Source organism: Pungitius pungitius, chromosome 1, assembly GCF_949316345.1.
Source record: "Pungitius pungitius chromosome 1, fPunPun2.1, whole genome shotgun sequence".
NCBI classification, from domain to species: domain Eukaryota; kingdom Metazoa; phylum Chordata; class Actinopteri; order Perciformes; family Gasterosteidae; genus Pungitius; species Pungitius pungitius.
The window spans coordinates 11394731-11408805 of NC_084900.1; the positions used below are offsets into that span (position 1 = coordinate 11394731).

General features: G+C 43.7%; 2 protein-coding genes across 2 annotated transcripts; one reads left to right on the forward strand and one right to left on the reverse strand.

The window, feature by feature from the left end:
* Positions 1-17: 17 nt before the first annotated feature.
* med11 (mediator complex subunit 11) lies at positions 18-1670 on the forward strand. Its single transcript, XM_037477742.2, has 3 exons — positions 18-242; positions 407-537; positions 661-1670. Exons 1-3 carry the CDS (start codon positions 173-175, stop codon positions 889-891), a joined length of 432 nt encoding a protein of 143 aa, XP_037333639.2. The 5' UTR covers positions 18-172; the 3' UTR covers positions 892-1670.
* Positions 1671-1824: 154 nt separating this feature from the next.
* arrb2b (arrestin, beta 2b) lies at positions 1825-13641 on the reverse strand. Its single transcript, XM_037477741.2, has 14 exons — positions 13434-13641; positions 10190-10220; positions 9982-10042; positions 9551-9595; positions 9277-9473; positions 8047-8174; positions 7813-7948; positions 7618-7702; positions 7343-7415; positions 6618-6755; positions 6389-6472; positions 6063-6139; positions 5924-5978; positions 1825-5576 (listed from the first exon to the last, which is right to left on the reverse strand). The coding sequence occupies exons 1-14, from the start codon at positions 13454-13456 to the stop codon at positions 5486-5488; spliced, it is 1224 nt and encodes a 407-aa protein (XP_037333638.1). The 5' UTR covers positions 13457-13641; the 3' UTR covers positions 1825-5485.
* Between the last annotated feature and the right edge of the window lie 434 nt (positions 13642-14075).

Genomic DNA, 14075 nt, shown 5'->3' on the forward strand with positions numbered 1-14075 from the left:
CCCCCTCCCGCTGCAGTCCTTTACTGGTGGGCAAAGTAAAGAACAGCAACTCCTGTTCCACACCGAGCTTTTTTTTTCTTTTCCGGGACAATAACGCACGGGCTAAACTGCGTGGACTATAGTAGCACTCGTCGTTGGAGAGCTTCAGCCTGTAGCCGTCGCCTGCCCGCTCATGGCGAATGAGCGGCTAAGAGCTCTGGAGGATGTGGAGAAGGAGATAGCTACGATCCTGCAGTGCGCCGGTGAGGACTCCACGCAGCCTAGGGGCTTTTTTAAAAAGCTAAATAATGTGAATATCGGGGTTCTTTTCAACATGGGGGCTCTAACAAGTGTATGACATGTGTGCGTAATCATGTCGTGGGCAGTATTAAAAACCACACTGTACTGTTGTTGTACTTGTGTGCAGGTAACATAGTACTGGAGCTTTCGAAAGACAAACACAACGCCAGTCTGCTGGACAGACAGCTGGTCCAGTTCCAGGGCTCCGTCAACCGAGTGGAGAGCGAGCTGAGCGGCCAGATCCGGTACCTTACACAGGTCAGAGAACAAGTGGTGGTGGTTCAAACACGGATGGTGTCACTTTGGTCAAAGACATTAGCTTTCCAGGTCATTTTTGGGGAGATTACATATATTAACGTTAGTTTTGTCATTTTTCTGCAGGTAGCCACCGGTCAGCCTCATGAGGGTTCCACTTATTCTGCTCGGAAGGACTGTCAGATGGCACTCAACAGAGCAGAGTACGCCAAGGTCAAACTGGGAGAACTGGGAAGGACGTGTGAAGTCATGCTGGAACAACAACAACAACAACAGCAGTATCAGCAGCAGCAGCAGCAGCAGCAACAACAACAACAACCACAGCAGCAGCAGCTCCAGCAGCAGCAGCAGACCTGAGAGCAGAGAGGGGCATTCACTGCAGCATTTTACCCAAATGACTGTATTTGCCACCAGCCGTAAAAACATTTCATTGATCCTTTTCCATTTTTATTAATGTGCATTTCTGGGTATATGTTTTGTTTGTTATGGGATTTCTTTTATATTCATGTGCATATGTAGACCATGTTAAATTTCCCCAAATGATTTCCAAATGTTTCAGCATATCCACCTCTTGCTAGGCTCCTGAACATCATACAAGGATGAATCTTAGCAGAGAGAATGCAAACAATATTTTCTCCACCACTCAAACTTCAGTTGTGTGGAATAAAAAGCAGTGTAAAAAAAAACCCAATGTGAAGAACTCTTGGATGGTCATTTAAAGCGCTCTGACCAAGTTGTATAAGCTGATGTACAATGCATCTACTGCAGCAGATGGAGAATCCGACAAGACGCCGTGTAAGCTGTGCAATGTGCTAATGTGTACAGAGGCCTTTTAGACACAAAGATGTATTCCAGTTTAGGTGCACAATATATATATATATTTTGGTTGAATTGAAATGTGATTTATTTACAGTATAGAAGATCTCTGCGCTTCATTTTGCCTTCAGGCGAGGACCGTAAGCCATTTTTTGCCACCCATGCTCTCTTCAATGCCACAAGACTCCTATTACGAAAACCAGCCATTTTACTACACATAACATTACGGATGAGTCCGAGTAACACTGGAAACACTATAACAAAGTAGCCAATGGAGCCAGCGCAAGACCAACAACTAACTGAACGTATGCTCAACTAACCTCGTTGTCGTTCTAGTCAGTCTGCACGTTCGAATATATGGCTTTGTTTTCCTGGCTCGTTAATTAATGATGTAGCATCCAGATGTTTACAATTTGCTGAACTTTTCAGTCATTTCAACAGCTTTTGTCATGTTATACAAAGACCACACCGCACTCCATTTTAAGGATTATTTGTACATTTTATTTCAATTTATTGAGTAAATCCAGTCTTATTTGGAGTGGTTTTAGCTGTTGTATCTTTCACTTACAAAGCTCACATTTACATCATGATGGAAAAAAGACAAGCAAAAATGTTTCTAGTCAAATGCAGAGAATTACAGTCGGGATGATAAAGTGGCAGGCAGATACAACCCACTCGGTTTACCTATTGGCCAATAAGCATTGAGAAATTAAATGGCACACTTGTTTGACAACGAAACATGGTAACTTTATAGTGCTAGCACTGATAAGACAATATTAGGTAAAGGTGCCGTAAATAAGAGCTCCTGTGGTAGACAAATTAGATCCTTTGGTAGAATTCCCAAACTGAAAATGTGACCTAAAGGGTAACCTGAACATTTCCCCAAGTTCTTGTCTCTAGGTGAGTAATGGGGACAAAGACTTTTAGAAATTGGAACACTATTGAGAGACAATCCTGTCTGTCCTGATTGTTGTTGCGTCCAACCAAGTCTTGTTCTGAAATCTCCCATCGCTCCACGTTACACAAACATGGAAGAATAGGGGCCAGGTAAAAAATAAGTTACCCTTTAAAGGCCCGGTATCTGGGATCTCCCTAAATAACCATGTTTCACATGATTAAAATAGCCTCACTCGCCAGAGTATATCATTCTATAGGGAGGCAAAATACCAACAGGGACAAAGCTTATTTCAAAACCAGAAGGTATCTGGGCTCAACTCTCATGTTGTACTTACTACGCGCATACTTACAAATCAGACTTGTTGTGCCTTTAAGTAAGAGCACAGAAGTATAAGCTAAATATACTTAAAGTATCCAAAGTAAACCTACTCATTATGCACAATGGCTCATTTGAAAGGGTAATAATATCATATAATATTATGTCATTCTCTTTTGTTTCTATCAGAAATACTTGCATTTTGCAGACGCATTTTAATGTTGTAGTTTGTGGAGGCAATTTGAGATACTTTGTACTACTAGGTAGATTAGTGGTGTAATAATGCATAATATCATGTAATTTTATGGACAGTACCAGTCAACGGTTTGGACACATGTTCTCATTGAATTGAATGAGAAGGTGTGTCCAAACCTCTTGGCACTGTACTGTATGTCACAATAAGTGTTTAATAAATGTAGTAGAGTAAAAATGGCAGTATTTGCCTCTGAAACGTAGAGGAGTAGAAGTAAAAAGTCACAAAAAATGGAAATACTAGTAAATCACAAGTACGTCGAACAGTACTGAAGTAAATATACTTCCACCACTGATGACATCGCACATCAAAGCCAGAATGAAACAAGCCCTGGCTGTCCAACAAACACTAAAAATCAGTTTTAATCATTTTAGTTCACCCTACAGATATTAGACGAAATACCAAAAATAACTGTAAAAATAAAAGCCTTTTTGTTGATTTAACTATATACCCTCTAGTTTGATCTACTAGGACAAATCAATAGGAAGCAGTAAAAGTTAGAGGGCCCCCTGAAACCATCAGCTGACCTATCATGAATACAAAAATACAACTTTAATAACTTTGTTTTAACTTGTTAGAATTATAATTCCTGAATCACAGCAGCATGTTTAATACTGATATTAGCAGAACAACGCAAGCAGCAGCCCTTCCTGCAACAACCTCTCACTCAGGCCTCCATTTCTTAACCCTCTATGGTACGCATTATGATGTCAGTTGGGAAAAAAATGTTTGCAGTCTTTAGACCAAATAAACATGATCTAAAAAATATAATAATAATAATTTGGGGGTGGGGGTACTTTTTGGGGTGTGTTGCCTTGGGGCAACACTGTACCATTATGGTAAATAATTAAAAAAGAGTTATTGTTTCAAATTTGAACAAAAGTATATAAAAACACATGGAAAATACTCTATAACCTCAACAGGTTAAATGCATGCCACACATGTTAAAATGTTAAAAAATAACTTTTCAAAAGAATACACGTCTGAGTGTTGCCTGCAGGCCACATTGTACCATTGTGGACCAACTGGAATTGGAATGAATGTGTGGAGAGTCTAAGGCTTACTGCTTGTGGACATTCATGAAGCCGTTCTTCTCAGCAGTGAAGCATAAGTAGGTGACATACTGGACCACTGCACTTTCACTATCATTACCATTGCAGCCAGGGTATTTGCACCAGCCCTTTTTCTCTACCCTCACAGGCCAATGGTCAGTGTTGGCCTGACACACAGGTGTTCATGGCACTGATGACTCTTCTCAGCCAGGTCTCCCTCAACATTCTGTGAAGGTCTTCCCCGCTTCTTCAAGACTTTCCTCTCATTGCAAAGGCCACTGACTTCAGCTTTGAATATGAGCAAGCTGTATACATCTTCCTTTGGGACGCCACAGGGAAATCCATCATGTGGAACACAATCTTGTGACACCACTTCCTTGACTTGTGATCTTTGTTCTGTAGAGAGCAATCAGTGAGTCCAGAAGATCCACTCGTCCCATATTCTTATTGTATGTCTGCACAACACTGGTTGAGGCAAAGTTTGAGATGGACAGCACGATTGCATTGCTATTTCACTGCCCTGAGTTGGACTCCATCATGACATGTGACTTTCTCTTCAAAGGCTCCCTTGACCTTCTTCTTCATGGCTTTATCCTCAGAGAAGCTGCACCCTGTCAGTCGATTTTGCTGCACTGTTCCAACACAGTGGATCTTTCTCTTTTGGAGAACGGTCTGGAGATCCACACTGATGTACCAGTTATTAAAGAACAGCTTGTAGGATTGGTTGCCTGGAATGATGCTCGCAAGTCACAGAATGATGTTGCCACTTGCCCCAATATCTGGCATGCCATCCATATATACCACAATGTCATGGTGTCATGGTGAATCCATAATGGTACGGTGTTGCCTCAAGGCAACATTTGCATTTTAACAAGTTTACATTATTTAATTAGAAAACAAAGTACATTATACGATTAGAAATTAAGCTTTACTTCCATATTATTGTGAATCAATTTTTTGACGAGAAATGGTTGAGCCATTCCTACCCTCACCTATGGTCATGAAGGATGGGTCATGACCGAAAGAACTAGGTCACGGGTACAAGCGGCCGAAATGGGTTTCCTCAGGAGACTGGCTGGCGTCTCCCTTAGAGATAGAAGGGTGAGAAGCTCAGCCATTCGCGAGGAGCTCGGAGTAGAGCCGCTGCTCCTTTGCGTTGAAAGGAGCCCGTTGAGGTGGTTTGGGCATCTGGTAAGGATGCCCCCTGGACGTCTCCCTTGGGAGGTGTTCCAGGCACAAAAAAAGAAAGGTTTTCAAAAGGGCCTCCAGAGAGTCATGTGACAAATTCAAACACTGCTATTGGTTCCTTATGGTCCTGGCTATTATTCAAAGTATTGCATCATAACTGGAGATGTATTGTGAGAATGTAGAAGGCCAAAAATGGGTATGTTGCCTAGAGGCAACATCATACCATAGAGGGTTAAACTCACTGAAGTCAGGCCATCTCATCCTTTTTATGCAAGAAAACCACTAGTGTGAGGTACAAGTAGAAGCCTACAGAGAATAAATGGACAAATTAAAACGTGGCAAAACTCAGGAGGCCGTCTTCATGACTTCTTGGGTTCTCGAGGGTTGAGGGAGGGCGTCCTGTGTGTTCCACTCAGACGGGGGACTCCGCTAACAAAAGGGGTCGCCCTCATCCTTTATCCCCGTCAGGCCCAGGCGAGCAAAGTCTTCAAAGACAAAGTCATCGACCTGAGACGAAGTGCTATGAGAGAAAAGATGTCCCACGATTACTAATAGAGGGACGTCACCCAGCACGCACTTACATCTACACAGAGGGTAGTGTTTGATCATTCCATGGCACTTGGCCTGTGGAGCTCAAAGGGCAGAATTCAACAGCAACGTCTCATTACATAAATCATAAGCCAGTCACCGCGCAATGAACAAAAACCAGAACAATCTAGATGTAACAATAGCAACATAGGTGAGAGCAGAAATTGGTATTTGTGGTTTTTAGGTTAACTGTCCCTGTATGGCTGAGGTAAATCTCATTTCTCTTCACGCACGCACACAGGCACACGTGCACGCACATGCACACACACACTTACTTACTTCATCTCAAACTCTATGAGATTTGTATCCACTGTAGCATCAGCCTCGGGAGCGACTAGAAAAACAAATACATTAAGTGATTAAATGCTCACAGAGCAGCACTAATAGCTGTCATGAGGTGTGCGTGTGGGTGTCCTACCTGACTCTGGGGGAGAGCTGGACTGGTCTGATGGTTTGGGATGCATCAGGACAAACGGTAGTTCCACAGCTACATCCCTACCCACAAACAGACACACACACACAAATGCATGAGAAAAACATCTTTGTTAACATCTACCACATTAGAATATTGCTATTTTTCTCTTTACTAAAAGTGAAAGAGAAAAAATAAATATTAAAGGGTTAGAATATCATTCCACTGATGTGTCCTTACAGTCCAGATGAATGCAACCGGACCGGAGGTGTCCTCTTTTTGATTCCACACAGTGCTTACATTACCCACAAAGCTTGAGAAGGGACACCTACCCACCACGAGACACCACCAGTTTGACTTTGACTCTGTAGGAAACCAGGATCCCCATCATCTCCTTGTTGGTTCCTTCCTTTACTCTGCAGGACACATGCGAGGAGGTATGAGACGAACATCAGCTGCAGCCATGAGCTTTGTTGTGTGGAAAAAGTAGAGCGTTTTCTGTTGGAAACAGGTGTGTGTTAACGGGTGTGTGTAAACGGGTGTGTGTAACGGAGTGCGTACATGGTGCTAGAGGCCAGGTTGGTGTCTTCATGCTTTAGCTTTCCATCCAGGGCCAGGCCTCTCTTTTCCCTGTTGGTACCCAGCATGGGGGTCAGAGTGTAGACTTGGCAGGAGGTGGAGCTTGGAGAGACCTGGTCACTGAGGTCAGGGGCACAGAGGAAATGTAAAAGAGTGATCCAATAAATCTGTCTGTAGCTAGATGCTGAATGCTTGCAATGAAACAAAGAACATTACTGCATTAAACACGGTATGTACAAATCTTCAGTTGCAAATCATTTAGTGTCAAATGCATACTATTTCAATAAAAAAATATTTACATACTTAATAGATTGCAAAGTGAAAAAGACATCAAATGGATACCTTTGGAACTTAATTGTCAATGTTGAGTGCCAACATACTTGTATTGGCACTTCTTAAATTAATCTACTGGACAAAGAACCAGGGGCCCAAACTTTCAGGGCCCTTGTGGCCTTCACCTGTTAACAGAGTAACATCCAGGAATAGACTAAAAACAAAGAGACATAAAAATACTACAAAGAGACCAAACAAGCTGCAAAAAAGATATAAAAAATCTCACAATAACCATCAAACGTAGAGAAAACACCAGAAAGACACACTTAACAATTACCAAGACAAAACACAGCAATAATAAAAGTCACTCTGTTACTACAAAGTGACAAAAGAAACAAAAAGCACATAAAGAGAGAAGAGAGAGAAGAACTCACTCTGCTTCCACCTGGGCCACGGGGCACTTGTACTGAGCAGTGGAGAACAGACAGATGTCGGCATACTGCCGGACTGAGAGGAGGAGAAGAGAGTTACTTTAACCCTCCTTCGTCTTCCATGTCAGATCAGAGTAGGATCACAGTAGATAAAGTACTCCACGTTAACTGTGGCTGCAAATAAGAATCACTCGATGTCTCAAGTGGTGAAAATGTCCGTCCGCTTGTTCATTGACAATAAAGTGTGAGTTTCTCAGGGCGGGGGGGGGGGGATTTACCGGATACCTTCACCCTCTTCACGCTCTTGGTGGAGTTGTTGGTGACGTGGACGTTGACACTGATGGGCTCACCGTGGTAGTACAGCTGGAGAGAAACCGAGACTTAGCAGTGTGTGTGTGTGTGTGTGTGTGTGTGTGTGTGCGCGCGTGTGTCCCAGTCATCCGACAGCACATCAAAAGGTGCGAGTGTCTCACCTCCTTATCCAGCGAGGCCTCCAGGTGCAGAGATCTGTCGGACATCAGGAAGCTGCGGCTGGTCTCCGCCATGGGCTGTGGACCCGGCTTCTCCGGAGCGTACTGGACCTTCCGGATCAGGAGTTGCACAGAGTTCCTGCACGGACAAAGCACGCAAAAAACAGAGCGCCAAGCTGTATTGGTCTTGGGGACAGTTAGTGCGGCTGAGATCTCAGGGGTCTGAATGTGTTAAACCTCTGGTGGATCTTCTCCTCCGCGGTCTTAGCACAGAACGCTCGGAGCTCGTAGTCCACACCGCACGCCTTCCCCGTGTCCTCAGCGCCGGGCTGGAGGGTTACTGAGCAAGGCAGGTTCTGGGGGATCTGACACAAGGTCAAAGAAGGTGAGACATCGGTAAACTTACGCAAAAAGAGATGTTTCTGAATAATAAAAGTCACAATATTGATTAACTGCAAGGAAATCCTTCAGAGGATTCTTCTTCTGAAAGATGCTGCATAGATTCTTTCACTGATTCTTGACCTTGCAAGTGGAATAGCATCACAGGACTAAGAAGTATTGCCTCATCAACCCCATCAGCATGCCATGCAGTCCTTTTGACTTTGACACCCCTGCTGTAGAGTCTCAAAATCCCTGACTGCAAGAACAAGTATGTCCGTATCACAGGCCTTGATCAATACGCATTGGTTCGGTTGCTCAGGAAGGTTCTGCAGTCAACCTCTTCATGTTTGCAAGGACATAAGGACAAGGACATAAATGGTCATAAAACAACATTACACACTTTGCTTCTTTCCTGAAGGCTTTGTGCTTTCCCCCCCTGCAGGCTACTGTGGATAGTGGTTGTTAGTGGTTGTACCTGGCTTACTACTCGCAATATCTGAATACATTTCTAATAGGAATGGAATGTATTGTACATCCCTCCACTGACGTTCTCCCTACAAAGCTCAGTCTTGTAGCCATTATCTAGCAGAAAGCTTCTCCAACCATGTGGTACTTTAGTTTTGTCTGTCACTCTGCTTCTACCTCCTCTGCCTCGTCTTGATGTCGTTCTTGATTTTTCTCTAAACTTGTAAAATAGCAACCATGTAGAATTTTAGTGGCACCAATGGGTTTCTTTGGACACATTACATACATTTTGATGTCTATATCAACAAAAAACCTTGGCGATTCTGAGTAGTACCAGATTTTGTGCTTCCATCACCAAGTGAACGATTCTTAGGGAATATTGACTTAATCTGCTGGACTATTCCACAATGTTCCCTCTCCATCGCTAAAAAGTGACTTTCTACGTACAATTTCACTTTTTCTGAACTTTCCAGCGCCAACACCAATAGCAACAATACAATCTTTTAAGATAGTGTTTGTTTCTTTCATGTCACTTGCACATGTTGGCTGTAACAGCAGCTTCCGGTGCATTGTGGGCACAACGGTGTGTGATGGTGTGAGGCTGAAGCTCGCAGCTCTTACAGTGAAGTTAAAGGGGTAGGCATGCTGACCCAGCTTCTTCAGCAGCCGCTCCTGCAGGCGGCTCGGAGGCGTCTTGGTCTCCTGCGGAGGAGGGAAGGCCTGGACCGTGCTGACGTACAGATCCTTCCGAAAGGAGAGGCCCAGGACGTCCAGGTCCTCGCGGCCGTAACGGAACGCACAGGTCAGAGTCACAAACACTGAGGGAAGACGTCCATTAGAAAGGAGGGTCACTCAGTCGCTCCCTTACTTTGTGTCCATCCTGTTGTTTTCTTACCTTTTCTATCTTTCAGATACTCGTGGTCGACAAGCAGCACTCCGTCTAGAGGACACACACACAACTGAGCTGTGATGTTGAACCAGTGCGGATCAAGACATTGTGTGTGGTTGTGTGTCTATGTGTTACACAAGAAATTGAGCTAATACACACACACACACACACACACACACACTTTCACTTTGTTTTTTGAAAAGGAGCACACAACACTTCATTGTGTTTATGTGTTTACTTAAGCCCCAATTCAGAGGCTGTTTCTAAACTAAATACATCTTAGACGCCGGCAAGGTTCCCGCCGTTTGCAGCCTTGAGCGCCTGGCGTCCATTTGAGCTGAGATGTCACAGCTATTACTATAAACTCTGAATTAAGCGAGTTGGTATTTTGAGGGTAAGATACGATAAGGCATGTGTGTGTGTGTGTAAAAACTCACCAACTGGGTCTACTTGGTCTAAGTGATCGACAAAGTCTCGCTTCCCCAGATAAACAGTGAGCTGAGAAAAGAAAGGAGTAATTAGGATAATACAGGAGGGCATATAGGGAGAATTATTGATGAAAATCTCCTTGTACACACACACACACACACACACATTCAGATGCAAACACACACATACACAAAAACATATACACACATATCCTACCTTGCAGTTGGGGCTGGACTTCTTAAATACTCTGTTAAAAGAGATGGAGAGTATATCTTGTAAATAAAGGTTGTGTGTACATGTGTGAAACTCAAATGTGAGACGCATTATCCAATGAAACGATATCAGCAACCTTGACTAAGCCAAACAATTTTTTTTTGCAGCTGTGAGTTTGCAAATGTCCCCTGATGGAATTCAAGCAGTTGCAGATGTGTTTGACCGCGCGTTGCTTCATCGCCCCTTTAAAAGGCCTCCATCACTGTGTGAGCTCAGTGTCATTGTGGGGATTATTCAAGGAGGACGCTTTCCATGGGAATTATTGAAAAATCTGATTCTGTCAACTCAAGGTTTGAAATTGGCAGACCACAAACCAATGGATCACGATGACGACAACGACTGATAGGCAGCCTATGCCAACGCGACCCAAACGCTGATGGCTAATACAGCAATAGTCTATGTCCATGTTGCATTTCAAAGTGAACATTTAGGCCTGGTTAGTGTCCTGGACGCACAACAACAAGCTGTTAGTGTTGGATGTCATTACACTCCAATACACACTGTATATCCATGTCACATTTCCTGTCCTTCAAACACACACACACACACACTTGTGTAAACAAAAAGAGAGCAGCAGCCATGGCTCACAGTAGAATGAACTGAAGGACAGAACGTCCCAAAAAACAACAATTATGTGCTGAAAACTGATCCTCGGTGGCAGCCTCTATATCTGTAGAAAGGATAGAGCCCACACAAGAGCAGCATGGCGTTTGTGGCCCGATTAGATTACAGTCCATGGATCCGGAGGGAGGAATCAATCATCGCGATGGAAAGAATCTCAATATCACTTAACAAACAACAATAGAAAAAAAAGCTTTTTAAAGAAACACACTCCAGGAACAATTCAGGGCGCATTTTAAGGAAGTCTCCACCCTCCGATTCTCTGATATCATCAACAAATTGAAATAGTTTGTACGGGACCTTTAAAAGGCATTTCAACAGGCTTTACATTGCGCAATAATATTGTTACCCAACGTTCTGACTTTTAACAGTTTGCTGGAATTATTTTCTGAAGACATTTGAGGCAATGCAGTGACTGTCTCGGTTCTTATTGGATCAGCGCTGCCTGTTTGACAGTTTAATCAAAGTTGTTCTTTGCGATTGGCAAACCTCATTGGCATCAAGTTGAGGTTGCTTAGGCCGATGATGCAAATTCAAATACGCACGGTATATGTCAAATTGAGCTTTTCCTCATGCACCTGAGAGGTAGTTGGTCATTCCCCTCACAGCCTCACGGTGTTCAAATGAAGTAATACAGGTGTTGAATGTATGCTTTTCACTGTGCAGACGTAGCTCTTCGTTGGTGTTCAGCAGTTTCTATTTCCGGTCGGGAAATAGAAACTGCACAGCTCTGCACAGTGAAAAGCAAAGCAGAGAGAAACGAGCCGTGTCTGGTGCCGGAGCTCAACAGGAAGAGGGTAGTCCAGGAAAGAGCGTACGCCAGTAATGCATATGCCAGTATTTATTTTATGACTCTCATAAGTGTTGAGACCAATGGGCCAATGGGCACGACCACAGAAGCACAAAACTGTGGCCTTGTCATTTGCGCGATTGTACAAGACGTTTGTTACTGGCTAACGATCAGCGCTTGTCGTTAAGTCCGTTTGGGAAGCCGCGTCAGCCTGAAGTTTGTGCACACGGCAGCAGTTTGAAGAACATTAGTCGGAATGTGCTGTCGTTCACATTCTGAGGACATACAACGGGGGGGGGGGCAAGGAACAAAATCCACATCCTGATTATCAACTAAAATGTCCACCATCACTTCCTTAACAGAGGACATGTAAACCCCATTCTGTCGACCGCTTATACTACTGGCAAAAAAAACACACACAGTCATCATAAAACTCAACAATTCGGTCATGCGCTACTGAGGTCAGTTTCATAAATGTAACCCTTATAAATGGCTCCTGCCCCAAGGAGAGTTAAATGAAAACCAAATAATCAAGTGTCGAGATTTAACAGATGATGAAATAATTGAACGGTCAGAAAGAGTTTGACCTTCAAATTTGATTCTGTATTTTGGATGGGCCAGAATCACAAAGTGGCCTGAGAGGGCTTTACAATCTGTACACATGAGAGCGATCCTCTGTCGGCACAGAAAAAAAAAGAGTCCCGCGCTTAGATTAGAAGATAATATGAAGCTTCAGTAGTCTGGTACGGGCTGTTTTTGGAGAAACACGTTTAATCTCGAATTATTTAAATTGTAACATATCAAGAATCGCATGAAGATGAAAAAAACGGTGTCAGATTTCACTAATTGCGTCGTGACGCGAGACGTTTATTTGTCCCTCTGGCGACTCCTGGTGGTACTTTATACCAAGACACCTTCAGTAAAAAAAAAAAAAACGTAAAATCCTCCTTCATCTGCACCTTCTGGCTGTCATGCGTTCGTCGTTTTTCATATTTGAGACTTCTGCAGTGACAGTGTGTGTCATCCTCAAACCTAATCTGGAGACAACCGACCTCCCGTCGGACGTCGACTTCTCTGAAGTGCCAATAACGACACATAAATAAGCAGAGTAGCCACATTTTAGCCAATTCTGGAAGCTACCAATGAGCTAACGTGATGCTAAGTCCACCTTCACCTTGTAAAAGTGAGTGGACGGTAAACAAATAGAGTCGTCACGCGCCTGACCGGTTTTTAACCAAAGTTTGACACCTGCATTTTGTCTCGTAGCCTCCTGTCGCCCATATGCGACCTAAAGAAAATGGTCTTCGTAAAAGTGTAATTGATTATTAGCCTGGCAGAAGGCAACAGCTACAATGTTTCTGCTACCGAGCTCTCCTCCCCGATACGCTTCCTTTCCTCCCAAGAGGAAGTTACGCCAGACCCCTTTCAAGAATGTCTACATTTAATGGCACATTTGACGCTGCTTTGCTTTCTAGTCCAACGGAACCGCTGCACACTGTACACGGCTGGGCATGACTTTCAACTTCTTCGTATTTTGGACATTCAATCTTCAATTCGGCCTTACCGTCGATCGATATTTATCGACGAATAGCTCTTAAAAATCTCCCCTGAAATGCAGAGAGTTGCAAAGTCACGTGAGTCGGGTCCGATTTTGCGAGTGCGAAACAACGATTTTTTTTTTTTAAAGGATGTAGTTCCCTTTCCTCCTCGCGGGCAGCTTCGTCTAACATTCCCGCATCGTGACTGAACCCCACGCCGACTGGACGGTGGTCTTACCTGGTCCCGGCTCTGTCCTCCATCTCCCCCGCGCTGAGTGGACGGTGGGTGTGATGAGTGCTGGTCTGAGGTCTGTCAGGTCCCGTGTGTCCGCTGCCGCCGCCGCTGCTGCTACTGCGGACAGATTTTTGGACTAATTCAGCCTGTTTCCGTAGTTTGTGGATAAACCACGCCTACCTGCAACGTGACGGACACCTCAGTCCCCGAATGGACTACTATACACCTGCTAACATGCACGCATACATGTGCATGTGTACATACATACTCATAATAGTGTTAGTAACGAATGATCAACAGTGTTGGCTTGGTAGGCTATTCCACATCGATTCATTTTCTGGGGAAGGCTGTTGTATTTGAGTCCTTTACCGAAGTGCCATCTTCACTTCGCCAAACTAATAGACCTGCATTTAACATCCTTCTCAAACAGAATCACATAGGTGTGCACGAGTGGGTGTGAGTGGGTGGATGATATATATAGTGTAAAACTGTCCTTCCACCATTTACCATTCCAGTCATCAGCTGCCTGAGCTAGTTTGACCCAATTAACTCTGATCAAAATAAGTTAAATTGAACTTAAATCAAAGGAGAAATGAAAGAGGGAGGAAGGTAAACTCGAATTTGATACACACATCTATTTTCCTT

Bases quoted from the DNA above. Each gene is read 5' to 3' on its own strand.
- arrb2b (XM_037477741.2), bottom strand. From the start codon at position 13,456: ATGGAGGACAGAGCCGGGACCAG. The intron at 10,043-10,189 runs GTAGGATATGTG...TTCTTTTCTCAG, and splicing joins AGTCCAGCCCCAACTGCAAG to CTCACTGTTTATCTGGGGAA. The intron at 6,140-6,388 runs GTAGGTGTCCCT...GTTTGTGGGTAG, and splicing joins CTGGTGGTGTCTCGTGGTGG to GGATGTAGCTGTGGAACTAC.
- med11 (XM_037477742.2), top strand. From the start codon at position 173: ATGGCGAATGAGCGGCTAAGAGCTCTGGAGGATGTGGAGAAGGAGATA. The intron at 243-406 runs GTGAGGACTCCA...ACTTGTGTGCAG, and splicing joins TACGATCCTGCAGTGCGCCG to GTAACATAGTACTGGAGCTT. The intron at 538-660 runs GTCAGAGAACAA...ATTTTTCTGCAG, and splicing joins AGATCCGGTACCTTACACAG to GTAGCCACCGGTCAGCCTCA.